Below are 15,712 nucleotides of genomic sequence, written 5' to 3' on the forward strand. Positions count from 1 at the left end.
GCAAATATTTATTGAGCCTCCATAGACGCCAGGCACTGTTGTAAGCACATAGGATACATTAGTAAAGAAAACAAAGATCTTGATCCTAGGGGAATGTGCATTCTAATAGAGTGAGATGGAGAATAAAACAATAAAATAATAAAGTAAATTATGTAGGCTACTACAAGGTGATAGGAAAGCCTACGGAAATAAGCAAAGGAAGAGCAGGGCACAAGGGATCTGGTCAGGTAGGATGAGAGTGATGGGCATTAAACAGGGTGTTCAGGGAAGGCCTCAGGGAGGTGAGATTTGAGCAAAGCTGGGCAGAGATGTATGGGAAGAGCTTCTAGGCTAGTTATATGGTATGCTCTGTAAGGGTAACTGTTTCAGGTCTGGAGAAACTGCCAAACTGCTTTCCACAGTTGCATTTTCACCAGCAATGCTAGAGTTTCAATGTCTCCACATTCTCATCAGCACTGTTTTTTTCTTTTGTTTTTGTTTGTTTATTTTATTTTTTTTAATTATGGCCATCCTAATGGGTGAGAAGTGATATCTCATGTGGTTTAGATACGCATTTCCCAGATGACTGGTGTGGAGCATCTTTTCATGTGCATATTGACCATACATATATCTTCTGTGGAGAAAGACCTATTCAAATCATTTGGCCATTTTAAAATTGGGTTATTTGGGGGCACTTGGGTGGCTCAGTCGGTTGAGCATCCGACTCTTGATTTTGGCTCAGGTCGTGATCTCACGGTTCGTGAGTTTGAGCCCGACATCACATAGGGCTCTGCGCTAACCCTGCAAAGCCTGCTTGGGATTCTCTCCCCCCTCTCTCTCTGCCCCTACCCACTCACTTTCTCTCTCTCTCAAAATAAAGAAACTTAAAAAAAATAAAATTGCGTTATTTGTATTTTCATTATTGAGTTGTAAGAGTTCTTTATTTATTCTGGGTATAAGTTCTTTAGCAGATATATGTTTTACAAATACCTTCTCCCATTCTGTGGGTTATTTTTTTACTTTCTTGATAGTGTCATTTGTAGCACAAAAGTTTTTAATTTTAACGTAGTTCTATTTATCTATTTTGATCTATTGTTGCTTGTGCTTTTGGTGTCATATCTAAGAACATTATCCAATCCAAGGTCTCGAAGATTTGTTTACTAACACATTTTCTTCTAAGAGTTTTATAGTTTTGGCACTTATGATCCATACAGTTCTATGATCCACTGTGAATTAATTATTTTGCAGTAAGCAAAGTAATATTTTGGAGTTGAATTATCTAACTCCATCCTTCTGCACGTGGATGTCCAGCTATCCTGACACCATTTGTTGGAAAGATAATTCTTTTCCCATTGAACTGTATTGGCAACTTTGGTGATAACCAACTGACCACAGATGTATGCTTATTTCTAGACTGTTATTCTATTCCACTGAGGTATATGCACATCCCTAGGCAATACCACTTCTCTTAATTACTATAGCTTTGTAGTAAGTTTTAAAATCACTAAATGTGAGTCTTCCAAGGTTATTCTTCTTTACTTAGAATGTTTGGCTATTCTGGCTTCCTTGCATTTCCATACGAATTTTAGGTTCAACTCATCAAGCTCTATAAACAAGGAAACTGGAATATTGATAGGGGGTATGTAGATCTTTTTTTTTTTTTCAGTTTTGGAAGATATTTTATTAAAAAATACTTCACTTTTACTTAAAATGAAAAGGTATCGGCAGTGTGAACCCATTCACCTTAATAAAGAATCAATTTCAGGGTTAAAAGGAAAGGCAAGTCTTTATACTAGCTGCCCTCATCTCCTAGGACTCTCTCTTTACCCATCTCTAGCCTCTGGTCTCCTTATTATTCCTCAAATATGACAGGCAGTTTTCTGCCCCAATGCCTTTGCACTGGCTATCTTCTCTGCCTGCAAATATTCTCCCTCAGATCCATGTGGTTCATTCCTTTACCTTCAGATCTTTGCTCAAAATATACCTTCTCAGGGAACCCAACTCCCCTCTGCAGTGTTCCCAACTCCTCTTCGCCCGGTCTGTTTCTTCCCCAGAATGCTTATGACCTCATGTACTACAGAACTTACTTATTTCAAACTGTTTGTCTCTCCCCTTCCTGAGCACCGTAAGAACAGAAATTTATACCTGTTTTGTTCACTGATTTAGCCTTAGAGCCTGGAAGAGTGCTTGGTAGTCAGTAAATATTTGTTGAATGAGTAACCAAAATTCACATGGATGGTCAATTGTCATTATTTCAGTATTTAAGTTACTTTGTGTTCTTATTTCCAAGTGAAATGAAAAATTAAGTACTTAGTATACATAATGTACTTGGTTTGACACTTGCATATGCTCTCTATCCCTTTAGTAATTTATATTAAAAACAGCATGGGTGCTGCTTGTGAAACAATGGCACAACAATTGTCTATCCTTCAAGGAACTGTACTGGGTAGAACATTAAGAATTTCTGTCCGCTCCTTGATATACTCACCTGTAAGTGAATCCAGAAACAAATATATACGAAAGGATAGAGAACAAAAATTCACATATGATACAGTAAAAAACCCAACAACAAACAACTGTATTACTCACTGCCTACTAAGCTGGCAAGAGATGAATCAAGGTCACTCCCAAGGGCTTTGCTTGCTGCCATGGCTGGACTGGGGGGTACCATTGAGATGGGTGCAGGCTGCCCGGCTGGTGCCATGGTTGGCATCAGTAGATCACCTAGACCATCAAACACTAAAAATCAAATAGACCAGAGTCAGAATAATTGGAAAAATAAGGCCATATGCAAACTTAGATGGAAATTGTCTTTTGAAAAACTATAAAACAAGTGAATGTACAATCTTACAAAAGAAGGCATGTAATTCACACTTTTTATGACTGTAACACGTAGAAGAACATGTCTACATATGTCTACCCATAAAGTACAGAAATACTAGTAAACATAAATAAAGATGGAAAAAAATCTGTGTAATGTACAGGAAAGAGCACAGATTTTGGGGTTGGAATTAGGCTCAGTTTAGTTGCATGCCTCACTAACTGTGTGAATTTGAGAAAATCACTGTCTGAGCTATAGTTTTCTCCTCTGAAAACTAATGGGAAGAATACTACTACCACATGGTCCTGTTGTCAAGATCAAATTAGATAATATATGTCATGTCTTTATTATAATGCTTCCTCTATATAGGCACTCAATAAGTGGTACTCTTATTAAAAACAATCACTAAAATACTTTTTTATTGAAAATGGTAGTAATTTACAGCAAAGCCTAGATAATGTACTCTCAGATCCTACAATGCTTATTTTGTTTTCCTATAATGCTTATCTTTAAAACAATTCTAAATGAGAAAGAAGGCTAGATCTCCTAGTTTCTTATGAAGTTAGTGGTGGAATAAAACCTGATCTAATGGTTAGTACCTAGTAATGAGTATATGACAAACAGTTGACCATATTTTAGAAGTAAAAAATTGTGACCCTCCCCCTCCTCATTATAGTAATCAATTTAGGTTCTAACTTTCAAGGAATGTTTAAGGGAAAAACTATTTTAAACATTAGAAATCATTCTATTATTGATGTTTCCTAATCACTATGTAACCAGTTACCACTTGTTTCATTCCTCAAATACAGAAAGACCATTCAAAATGCAGACTCAAAAGATCTACATAAATTGTTGCTAATATCTTATCCGCGTCGAAATTTTTGTGGGTAGTTTTTGTTAAAGAACTTTGAATATTTACCACAAACACTACCATACGGTAATTCTAAATTGGAAAGGGACAGCATTCAACTAGGCACTGGCAATAGAAGCAACCAAATTGTCAGGCAGGGGATATATTTAGGGTGTTTCTGAAGCACATTTAATTGCCAAAAACTCACCAATTGAAAATTTGTAGTAAGGACCCAGCATGGGAAGAGTAGAATGGAAGAGAATACAAACAAAATGACAGCAGGATGAAAGATTAAAGGCAGGCAAAGAATACTATTTGTGTCTCAACTTCATAAAACCGAGGGCCATGCAAGCTTCAGAGGGTGTAAGCAATAGCAGTTGGGAGTGTCCACACATTCGGATACTGCATAAAATGTTTGTTTTCCCTTAACTGTCTCTAAACCATGTGCACGTAAGCTCATGCAAACAGATGGTGTGTGTGCCGTTAGATCTCTGCTAAAAATTTAAAACAGAAACACAGAAAAGGATTACAGGTTATCCTTAAATCTTCTAAAATGTACTGAAATATTTACTTAAAACACAGAATAAAAGATTTATTAAAGTTTTAAAACCAGGTCGCCACTCAGTATTTGCTTATGAGTTTTCTGATATCACACTAACCTTAGGTGGCATATTTTATAATCAGAACAAACGCAAAGAACGTTTGAAAGTCACTGCCTCACCTGATGGATCAAAGGAGCTGCTGCTAGAAGTTGAAGGCGTTGTTCCAAAAGCTGCTTCAAAATTGGGCTGCAGCAGGTTATTCTGAGCTGGAGTCACCGGTGATGGAGAAGGGGCCATAAAAGAACCCCCAAATCCTGGGGGGAAAGAAACAGTTCCAGAAAAATATAAGCAGAAACAACTAAACGTAGGTAAAGGCAAGAAAAACAGAGTCAGGAAGAGTTACAGAAGACTGAGAAGGAATCGAATGCAGGTAGATGAGAAGTCAATGAAACCTGGATGTTAGTTTTTTTAAAAGGTTTTTCACATATCTTGATATCTGTCATGTATTTTTAAATGATTTTTACTGATTTTCTAAAATTCAAGTATAACATTCAGTGTTTTACTAGTGTTTCAGGTATATAATATTGTGAATCAACAATTCTATACATTACTCGGTGGTCATCATGATAAGTATTCTCTTTAATCCCCATCAGCTACTTCACCTATCTTCCCCCCACCGTGCCCCCCACCCCCAATCTCCCCTCTGGAAACTGCTGGTTTTGTCATGTATTAATGAGATCTAATTTAATTAGAAATGAAATAGCACATAAGAATATATCTCAACCCTGGCTGAGAGAACCTGGGGCAACCAAATCTATCATTACAATGGAGCTACACAGAGCTAAGAAGGTCCCAATAGGGTTCAAATGGAGATAATTTCAATACATTAAAATTTTGATTCTTCAAATCACAGTATCAGGGAGCTAGAAAATGCTCAGTTGTACACACTGGCTAAGTATAATAATAAAATATAAATCATAAAAATATTCATGCACTCTGCCACCAAATCCTTCTTAACATCTTTCATACATGTTCTTATCCCAGTGCTGCTACTGCTAAGTGTGGGCTTCCCTCACTCAGCTCTCAGGATTCATCAATAGCCACCCAGAGGGGCTTCCTGCCTCTAGTCTGGACCTACTACAATCTAGTCTCTGCAGTGCAGCTAGAGTGATCTTTCTGAGTGGAAAATGCTGACAAAGTTACTTCTCTAAATGGTGTCCTTCAATGGCTCTCCATAACTTTCAGATTCATCTAACGCAGATTCCTTTGCATAGTAATCAAGCTCTTCTGTCTCTGTTCCCTACCCCTTCCCTGCAAACTAGATTGCATCCATAACACCATCATGGTGACTCAGATGCCTACTCCAGGAAGGCCTCTTGGACTGATACTGTCACCCACTACTATCAGGCACAGCTATGCCCACTCCTCCCACCCCAAGTCCAAGTGAGTTAGTTACATGCTCTGCCTCTGTGCCCTCTGCATCTGATACATATCTTCATCCTATTCCCATCATATGTCTTTATTTCCACCCCCAAACCCCACTCTGGGGATGGCTTTTTGGTGTCAGGAACTGTGTCTCCTCCTGTTTTTCACTAATCAGCACAATGCCTAAAACACTGGATTAATGTTTACTGAATAAGGACACTTTTGAATACAAAAGGTGGGGAAAAATCAGAGGCCACTGTAAAGCAACCAAAATTCAAATTACTTATCTTTTGAAGGCTGGAAGCAAATAATTTCTCTCAACAGATAGAAGCAGAAGCAAAGCTCTCTCTGTATCGCTTCTTTATGAAACATACAACCGGAGAAGGCAGCAATTTCTTAATAGAGGATGCTCTATTATTAAAGAATTTTATTACTTCCAGAAGTCTTTTCTATATTTAGTTTGGGTGTAAATATTCCCTTCTAATCTAGCCGCATCTTTTCTTTTTCAGAAACTTCTTGCAAAAACATAACAAATGCTTTAAAAAATCCTTAAGCTTACATTCTGTAAAACCAGTTTATAATACTGAAAATGACTTTCACTGAAATTCTCCGATTACTATTTTCTAAAGCAGACAATAATGTTCAAGTCATGTTGCTCCTGGATATTGATAATGACACAAGTTTAGGCTTTCCTTACAGATGTATGAAAACAATGCAACTCAGAAAACTGTTACTTAATAGAGGATGGTCTTTAAAGTTCACAGTGGCTACCTGAGGTGACCTTTAGGATTTTAGTAACATAAGCATTGAAGAAAAGGCATTCTCTAGATCTTTAAGAATACTATGAAGCAAGGATGGGTGAGAAGTAATTATTTTTGTGGATAGGATCGTTTGGTTTTAAGGAGATTGACGGCTGTGTTAATGCTGAGTGTCTTGAAACATACCACACCTCAAGTTGGAAAATGGCTGTGATTAATTTAGGCAATTTTTCTTTGGTGTGGTTCTCTTTGATATAGGTGAATGCAGAGAGAATTGTTCTTGAATCTCAGTTTCTTAAAACTTGGCCAAGAAGAGAAAACTTATTGTAGAATCATAGCATATTAGTGTTGGAGAAAGCCTTGGATCATCTGATTCAATCCTGTCTATCACTAGAAGTGATGCAAAGGGAAGTTAACATATTCACCCAATATTCAGTAGTAGAAAGGGAAAAAACATGCATTTACAACACAGGGCTCATGTGCTTAGTGCTACTGAGTTTCGTAACATAAGCAGATCACATCCATAGATGAATAAATAATGAAAAAAAATTAGCCCCTTCTTCGAGAAAGCTTAAACCTTTAAGAAAGGGTAAAGCTAACACTGTCATGGGGCTCACCAAGTTCTAAAGATTTTTACTTTTATTATTATTTTTTAATTTTTTAAATGTTTATTTATTTTTGAAGGAGAGAGAGACAGAGCATGAGCGAAAGAGGGGCAGAGAAAGAGGGAGACAGAGAATCTGAAGCAGGCTCCAGGCTCTGAGCTGTCAGCACAGAGCCTAACACGGGGCTTGAACTCACAAACCGCAAGATCATGACCTGAGCCGAAGTCGGACGCTTAACCGACCGAGCCACCCAGGCACCCCTAAGAATTTTTAAAGGTTGAACCATACAAAACATATGAATTGTCAATATTTGACCATTTTGGTCCTACAAAAACAGCAGGATTATATTGTTCAACCCAAAACATACATTAGCTCATTTCATCCTCACCCCAACTCTATGAAGTTTCGCAGATGAAAATACTGAGGCCAGAGAGGTTAAATAATCTGCCCAAGGCCAAATGATGGCAAGTAAGAGAGAGGATTCCACACGCTTCATTTCCACAGCCAGGAGTAACATCAGAGTTGTACTCTTCCTGTGGCTTACGAAGTTGACAGAGATCTAGAAAGATGACTTTTTCCCATTATGCTCAGTTCTGTGCAATATGCTCAGTATGTGCCCTCATAAACCTAAACTAATTGAAAAGCTATAAAGTGCTATAAAATAGCCAACTGATTATCTTAAAGAAAAAAATCTATTGTTATACTTTAAATGAATTATAGATATTAACGAGGGGAACTCCTCCTGTTAAGTGAAAACTTTTAGAGCCCAGGAATAGAGGTAAGAAAACTCACACCACTAATATTTCTTTCTATATGGTTCTAAGTTACATTAAGAAAGATATTCTATGGAATTTAAGCTAATAATCAATAGGCTTCCAGACATCCTGCAGGCATATTTGGACTGTCCTACACTATAATGAATCACCAACTATCTTCAAGTGCTCAACCATCTACAGACACACTGCCTTTTGTCACAGATACTTAGTCTTATGAATCTATCTTTCTAAGGGGAACAGCCTATACACTTAAGGAAGTTCTATTAACAGATATATCAAAATTGATAGCTACAGTCAATATAATAGATCAGTTGGGTCAGAAGAGTAAAAAATTAAAACTACTGGTAGTCTTCTTTTATGTTAAAGATGATTCCATCTCAATTACTCTGTAATATAGTCAGTTATTAACACATTCTATTTACTAAGATCAATCTGAGATAGTATTTCTAGGATTAACAGCCTGAGAGTCTTTTGTCTGACACATTTCAGACTGTCTCCCACCCCCACAGAGTATGAAAGAATTGGTTCTCTGTAGACCTTCTCATTTAGTGGCTATTATTAGTTATTAACTCCACATTGAACATTTTTATATTTTAAATCAATTTAAAGACTTCTGTGGCTCTGCTAAAAAGTCATCTATGTCACGTGGTTAGCAGAGAGTACAAAAACTACAAATGGCCTCAAAGACTGGCCTGTATGATTTCCTGCCTTTAGAATTAAAGATAGGATGTGGCCCATTCCTACACTAGTACAAATTTATGGGCAGTCACCCCAGAACTGTGACTATAATGGAAGAAAATGGTTTTCTTGCTTGCTGTCAACCTCAGAAGTTAGGTAAAATCTCTCTTAATCATCCACTTTTACATCTGTCATCCAGAAATCTATATATTTCAAACATCTATATTTTCATTTGTTATATCTGAAGAGGCATTTGAGAGCTTTATTACTCACTGTATGAAATAATATTTCCATTTGTTTGATAGAAACTTAACTTTCAAGTTTCTAGTCAGATTCCACCTGAGCTATGGATAATCTCTGTATCTTATCAGTAATCTCAATGATTTGGAAAGAATTATTCTTTGAGTCTGTCCTCTTTGGCCAAAACAGTGTCTCTTCTAGAATATTGTCTAGTTTCACCATTCTGGGTACACCAAACAGAACTTGAAATTTTTACTCAAGGGGCAGAAGATGACTAAGATGATATTTCATGCATAGTTCAGTTCTGGAGTTGGTATTATTTGACAGTTCTAGAAGAGTAAATTAGAATAAAAAATAGCCAGTTTTTATGAGAGATATGCCCAATTTAAAAGACTGTCCATTTGATCTTTTTTTTCCTAGTTTTCTTTTTCTTTTTCTTTTTTTAAATTTTTTTTTTTTTAACATTTATTTATTTTTGAGACAGAGAGAGACAGAGTATGAATGGGGGAGGGTCAGAGAGAGGGAGACACAGAATCTGAAACAGGCTCCAGGCTCTGAGCTTTCAGCACAGAGCCCGACGCGGGGCTCGAACCCACAGACCGTGAGATCATGACCTGAGCCGAAGTCGGCCGCTTAACCGACTGAGCCACCCAGGTGCCCCAACTTTTTTTTCTAGTTTTAAATTTCATATCAATTTTTGACAAAGCTTTCCCCCCAATTTGAGATGATTCTTAATTTTTGGTTTAAAAATTCTAAAGATCATTTTAACATTTAATTATACTACATATTTATTACATTTACCCTGTGACTTACATGTAAATTTATTGCCTCAAAAAAATCTGTGGAGCGAGAGCCCTGTTCAAAAACCAACGTTACTTCTAAAGAGTCTACACCTTCCATTACTGGGTCTGTGTATTATTTTTCGTTTTTATTCTCTTACAAAACAGTCTTATTAACAAAAGCCAGTATTCAAGATTCTAGAGACTCATGAAATACAACTTTCCCTCCTGCTTTTTTTTGTTTTTGTTTTTGTTTCAAATTCTTACTCTGAACATGATATTTGTGGATTTCCTTGTTATCTATGATTGGGCAAATTTATCTTTAGGGAAAAAAAAAAAAAGCTTCCTCTTTATAGTGGACTTGGCTGCTCTCTCCCTCTATACACACACACAAGTATAACACACATGTTAAGCCTCGTTGCAAATTATCATAACATAGTACTCCAAATATTTGTTCTACCATTGATATTCATTCAACAGAAATGTCTAGGCAGTCTGAAAACTCTGAAATAGCTGCTGTCAGCTGGATTTAATGTATAAATGTAAGTGGGATTTTATAATGTGTACTTTAGCAGGTTTTTTTGGCTAGGAAATTTGCTTCTAGTTCATAGTACAAAATTATATTAATATTCCATGATATTCTTCAATGAGAACATGGATTCTTGCTGTGTTACCTGAACAAATATGAGAAATGTTTCTAAATAAGCAAAACAGAAGTATGAAAAACCAGTCCAAATACTTAAGATCTAGAGAAATTAGAATTAAAAAATTTCTTATATCAGGATATAAGGTAAATGAATAGTTGCCTTCAGGCCAAGTAAATCAGACTCAGATACGTACAGATTAAATTATAAGAATTGTTTGTAGAACAAGCTAGACATTAAAACCCATTTATACCTACTTACACTAAAAATTCATTTATTTAAATAAAAAAATAGAGAAAGGGAAAAATGTACACAAAATACGTTTCCCATCACTGAAGAGGTCACAAGATGATGCACTGGAAAAAATGGGAAGTGTACAATCAGTAAAACCTATGTAAATGACACTGTCACTTTCATCACCAAATTTCTCCCTTTCTATCTCATTTTACTAAGATTTCACGATGGATGACACAATCGAGCAATTCAAGCTTGCTTCTGGTGAGTTCTCACTTGTACTTTGTGTGTACTTCCTTGTTGGACCTCCTTGTATACGAAGCTGTGCAGGCTCAGGTACCCGACGCTGCACTTGGCAGTGGGTGACAAAACTATTCCTGCTTGTTCCACGTGTGTTTTAGACCCTATCTCACACCCAGGATCACATCTCTTGGCTCTGCCACTGACTTCTAACTTGGAACTGGAAGGGAACATTGTCTTTTAAAGACTTCTGAGAATTCTGCAAAAAGCCAGAACATTTGATTTCATATGCCATAACTTTAATTATAACTGCAAACCTTAATTATAACTGCAAAGCAAAAGGCTTATAATCAGTAATCTCCTTTTATTTATTTATTAACAGTATTTTTATGTTTATTTTTAAGAGAGAGACAGAGTGTGAGTGGGGGAGGGGGAGAGAGAGGCAGACACAGAATCTGAAGTAGGCTGAAGGCTCTGAGCTATCAGCACAGAGCCTGATGTAGGGCTTGAACCCACAAACTGCAAGATCATGGGCTGAGCTGAAGTTGGATGCCCAGCTGACTGAGCCACCCAGGTGCTCCAGTAATCTCCTTTTAAAATTGACAAGGTCATTTCGCCCAAATAACCATTGAAAACTATGCTATTTCTGTGGCCTATTAAAATAAAACCTATTGCTGAACTTTGAAAACCCGAATTAAGGTTATTGGTTTTGTAAGAGCTTAAAAGCTTCTGTGACCCATTTGAAGCTGCTATGAAGAACACCCAGGCCAGGAGGAAACCCAGGTGAGCCGGTATTTTTTCCCCAGGTAACCAGCTGTGGTGTGTGTTAAGTGCACTGCCTCTTATCATATCTGCAGGTTCCAAAAGTGCACAGCAACATTACGGTAGAACCCTGGTTCTTCACCATTCACAAAATACCAGCTGGTGGTCACTAATATGAAGTGGATTCAGCAAACAAGAGTGTCATATTTAACCAGGGTAGTCTGGAGAGGGTGGGAAAGACACAAAAGAACTGCTACTGCCCCTGGGAAAGTTTGTTAAATAACCAGTCTGAAAGGCTGATGGAAGGGAAGCGTCAACAGCTAGGCTGTGATTATCCTTTCGGGCCTCTTGAGAAAAGATCTGACCTCCATGATCTCACCGTCGTGGGATGGAGCCTCATGTTGGGCTCTGTGCTGACAGTGCAGAGCCTGCTTGGGATTCTCTCTCTCCCTCTCTCTGCCCCTCCCCTGCCTTTTCTCTCTCTGTCTCAAAATAAATAAATAAACATTTTAAAAAATTACCGAAAAATGACTTGACCTCATATCAAACTTCCTACAATTCTGAAAGGTGATGAGGATCCTTTAATGAAGTCATTACTCATTACTAACCCAAGAATGAATGTTCTGTGCCTGCTACACCTGTACAGGATTGTTCATTACATGAAAAAATAAGACCTAGTCACTGTTTCAAGTGCAACACGACTAGCAGGAAATTTAAGCTGGGAGACTCTGAACGTGGCAACGTCCTTGTGCTGATGTGACCCACACACACATCAATCCCTTGCCAACCATATGACCAAAATGCATTCCTTGTGGTGACTGAGGAGGAACACTGGAAGCTGGATCTGAGTGTCTGAGGCCTCTATGATGCTACCGCTGCACTTTGTTATGTAACCTTCTAAGTGAAGTCAGAATGAGGTAAACCAGCAGTGTCTTTTGAGTTTGACTGATAACCTGAGCCTCAAACTTACTATTGTGGTCTTGCAAATGGCAAATGCTTTGTCTGTAAAAATAGCAATTTCTAGGTCTGGCTAACATGAAGCATACTTTTCCCTGCTTCCAAGAAAGGCTGACAGTTAGCTTTTACTATCTTTGAGTCTTTGAAATCTTCCCTGCTATTCCATCTTTCCCATCCTGGCAATAAGCAATAATCCTAGACATCTTGTGTCAGTCTACGCCACACTATGGCCTTGTTGAACTGAGAGCTCTCCAGAAGTTTTCAGATTAAAAAACAAATAAACAGACAAACAGCTAGTTAAAAAAAGTGGCATAGGTAGCAACAGTTTCAACCCTGGTGGAAATCTGTAACACTTTATCCTGGAGTTACAGAATCAGTTGACAAACATAATGGTATCTTTCCACACAAATTTCTTAAAAAAAAAAAAAAAATGGGCACAGGCAATACAAGATAAAATTTGCTACATAAGCATATTACCTCTTTTGTAAACAAAAAGAAATGTGATGACTGAAAGTAAGGCATTTGGGGCGCCTGGGTGGCTCAGTCAGTTGAGCGTCTGACTTCAGCTCAGGTCATGATCTCACTGTTTGTGAGTTTGAGCCCCGCCCCAGGCTCTATCTATGCTGACAGGTCGGAACCTGGAGCCTGCTTCCGATTTTGTCTCCCTCTCTCTGCCCCTCCCCCACTCACACTCTGTGTGTGTGTCTATCTCAAAAATAAAATTAACATTAAAGAAAGTAAGGCATTTAGGAGCATCCAAGGAGCCACGGGGGTGACTTGTATACAACTGTGATTTTAATATTGGTATTTATACAATCCTGGGAAATAACCTTCTATTATACAATGTCTTGTTTTTCAGTTTTATGTCTCAAAAGGGAAGGAATACATGCATGTTGAAGTTTACATATCTGTAACTTATAAAAATATAGCAAAACTTAACTTCCACAAAATACCATTTTATTTTAATGAATTAATTACCAGCTAGTAGGTCTGCCGATGCTGATGAACTAGAAGCAGCCTGAGGTGCAGGTTGGGGTTCAGAAGCACTACTTCCAAATGCATCTACCCATTATCCATTGTGCAGCAAAAAAGTAAAAGAGTGTAAACAGTAAGTACAGTAAGTAAATTAAGTGTTTACCTGAGAAATGCATAGACATGACACTTTGTGTGGTGAGCCTGTCACCTTCAGATACATGAAATGACTGAGTCAACTGAATTATGTTCTGACCACGCTCTGAGTTTATTCTCTCAAAAAAGAGTCCGAGAATATTTCAGATTAATACCTCTTTTTAAGAGTAAGACAATTCTTCTTTTCCATTTAAAGAAAAAACCCTCTGGACTGAATCCTGTCATCTCTTAAAATAGGATCAAGGTTTTAAAAATTTTACCCAGAGGTAATACAATGGAGCTTTCCCATTTAGAACTCCATTAAACTTAGAAAAAAAAAAAAAAAAGAACAAAATTTGAGCAGCAGCAGCAGCCGAACTTGTACTTTTATACCACAGTTCAGTGTTTATTTAACACAAGTTTTGAGCTCCTGAATGTCAGAGACTGTGACACCATTGTACCCCTCAGGGCTCATACCATGATGCTTCGGCATTCAGTGGGGAAGGTACTCGGTGTGGTTTAACTTACTAAAAATGACATTTTAGCCTGTGGCACACACATTTGTGGATATTCATGAAGAAATCACTTCAAATCTGTACTTTTTCCCTGAAATTTAATGCTAAAATAAGATTTTAAATCCATCATCCAACTGAGTAGCTTAAGAGTTAATTCAGTGCATCTCCCTGCCTTCAGATAATACACAAAGTAACGGAAGAATACATTTAAATCAGTGAAACATCTTCCGGTTCTCTGGCAGGATTTAAAACATTAAGCTCAACATAAATAAACCCTACAGAATAATGTATGGCTTTCCAGCTTATGTTTTCAGTTTGGACTGGTTTATTTGTTTTCAGTTCCAAATTATCTAGTTAATATTTACATTGCCTTTTTTTTTTTTTTAAAGAACTTAGAAATGTTGATTTAGCCAATAGATCAGGATCGCCAATGAAGAACAGTAGAAGGAAATTCCAACCAGCTGATTCTACATTAGGAGGAACAAAAAGTTAAAAACACAAAGACTTCAGATGAAGAAATGATCGGTTTCATTAGGCCACGCACTGGAAATTATGGTGAGCTGATGAGAATGAAGATGACGATGGCAAAGAAATGGAAAAGGTCTTAAAAACGTAAGCTTACATGGCTGAGAGATGGAAATAACTTCATATAGTCAAAAGAAAAATTGATGGGATATAATGAAGCAGAAGATCTAAAAACTATTCTGAGAGGGGGGAAAAGACTCTTCACGTGTTGAAGGAGGAGAGATACGCACCCCCAAAAAGGTCTATCACGCCCGAAGAGTCCACCTTTGCTGGAGAGGCAGTGGTTGCAGGAGACGGTGCTGCAAATGCATCCACTGCAGTGAAGCACACAACAGGGAAAAGGGCATGTCACCCAAGGGAAAATAAAACCACGAGCCTTGACAGATGGCTTCTCGGGATTTCATGTTTAACAGCAGGCAGTAAGACTGCAGACCATTTTAACAGTTGAGAAGAAGCAAATGGATTTAAAAATACATACTTTCCAGAAGAAAATAACATTTGACTCCTGAAACTCAGAGATTTTAACATGGGCCGGTGGGGGGGGGGGGGGGGTAAAAGCTGTGTCTTTTCACCAGCATTAGATTTGAAATCAGTAACCTCATCAGTTGGTGATGAGCCAAAATGAGATTTCTTTCTTTCAAGCGAATTCTGAGTTTAAAAGAACTCAAGACGAACCTGCGTGTTTTCGTATCCGCCTCTGCACACACATAACCCCCAGCAGACATCTCAGAAGGCTTGGCCTTGGCAAAAGCACTCACCGGATAAGAGGTCAGCAGTGAGAGAACTCTCAGGCACAGGAGAGGCCCCTTGTGGTGGAGAGGAGAAAGCATCTTCCAAAAGTGAAACAAACCAAAACCAAGCAGAGGTAAGTAGAAAGCTGAAATCAAAGTTAAATATCTAACAAATGCATTATCACAGGTGAGCACAGAGAGTTCAATCAAGAAAACATCTGGGAGAACTAATATATAAAAAAAAGGGACGGGGGGGGGGTTGCTTTAGATGTTTACCTGTACCAAACAGGTCTATGCTAGGAGCAGCATCTGGCTTAGGCGCTGCAGCGACTTCAGGAGGAGACTCAAACAAATCTAAGACCAAGAACACACATGCCTTTACTCAACTCGACAAAGCAGTCCGACACAGCATCACATTTCCGATTCTGAGTGCGCACGTGGGACAATTCCGAAATAAGCAGCAAACGGTTTCTAGAAAAGCATGTAGTTTACACGGTAGTCATGCAGTAACAGTTGTGTGTGCAGGGTATCTCAAGTTATCAGA

At 38.0% G+C, this 15,712-nt stretch overlaps 1 protein-coding gene across 1 annotated transcript in view; it reads right to left on the reverse strand.

Annotated features, from left to right (window-relative positions):
• The window catches only part of SNAP91 (synaptosome associated protein 91), a 146,849-nt gene that overhangs the window by 21,901 nt on the left and 109,236 nt on the right, over window positions 1–15,712 (reverse strand). Inside the window, exons 18-23 of the mRNA XM_049653957.1 lie at window positions 15,445–15,522; window positions 15,196–15,267; window positions 14,668–14,751; window positions 13,269–13,352; window positions 4,372–4,506; window positions 2,569–2,718 (exon numbers count right to left, since the gene is read on the reverse strand). Of these exons, the coding sequence (XP_049509914.1) occupies window positions 2,569–2,718; window positions 4,372–4,506; window positions 13,269–13,352; window positions 14,668–14,751; window positions 15,196–15,267; window positions 15,445–15,522 (603 nt within the window). The remainder of the gene's footprint in view (window positions 1–2,568; window positions 2,719–4,371; window positions 4,507–13,268; window positions 13,353–14,667; window positions 14,752–15,195; window positions 15,268–15,444; window positions 15,523–15,712) is intronic.

The sequence above is a fragment of the Panthera uncia genome (assembly GCF_023721935.1).
Source record: "Panthera uncia isolate 11264 chromosome B2 unlocalized genomic scaffold, Puncia_PCG_1.0 HiC_scaffold_24, whole genome shotgun sequence".
Taxonomy (NCBI): Eukaryota; Metazoa; Chordata; class Mammalia; order Carnivora; family Felidae; genus Panthera; species Panthera uncia.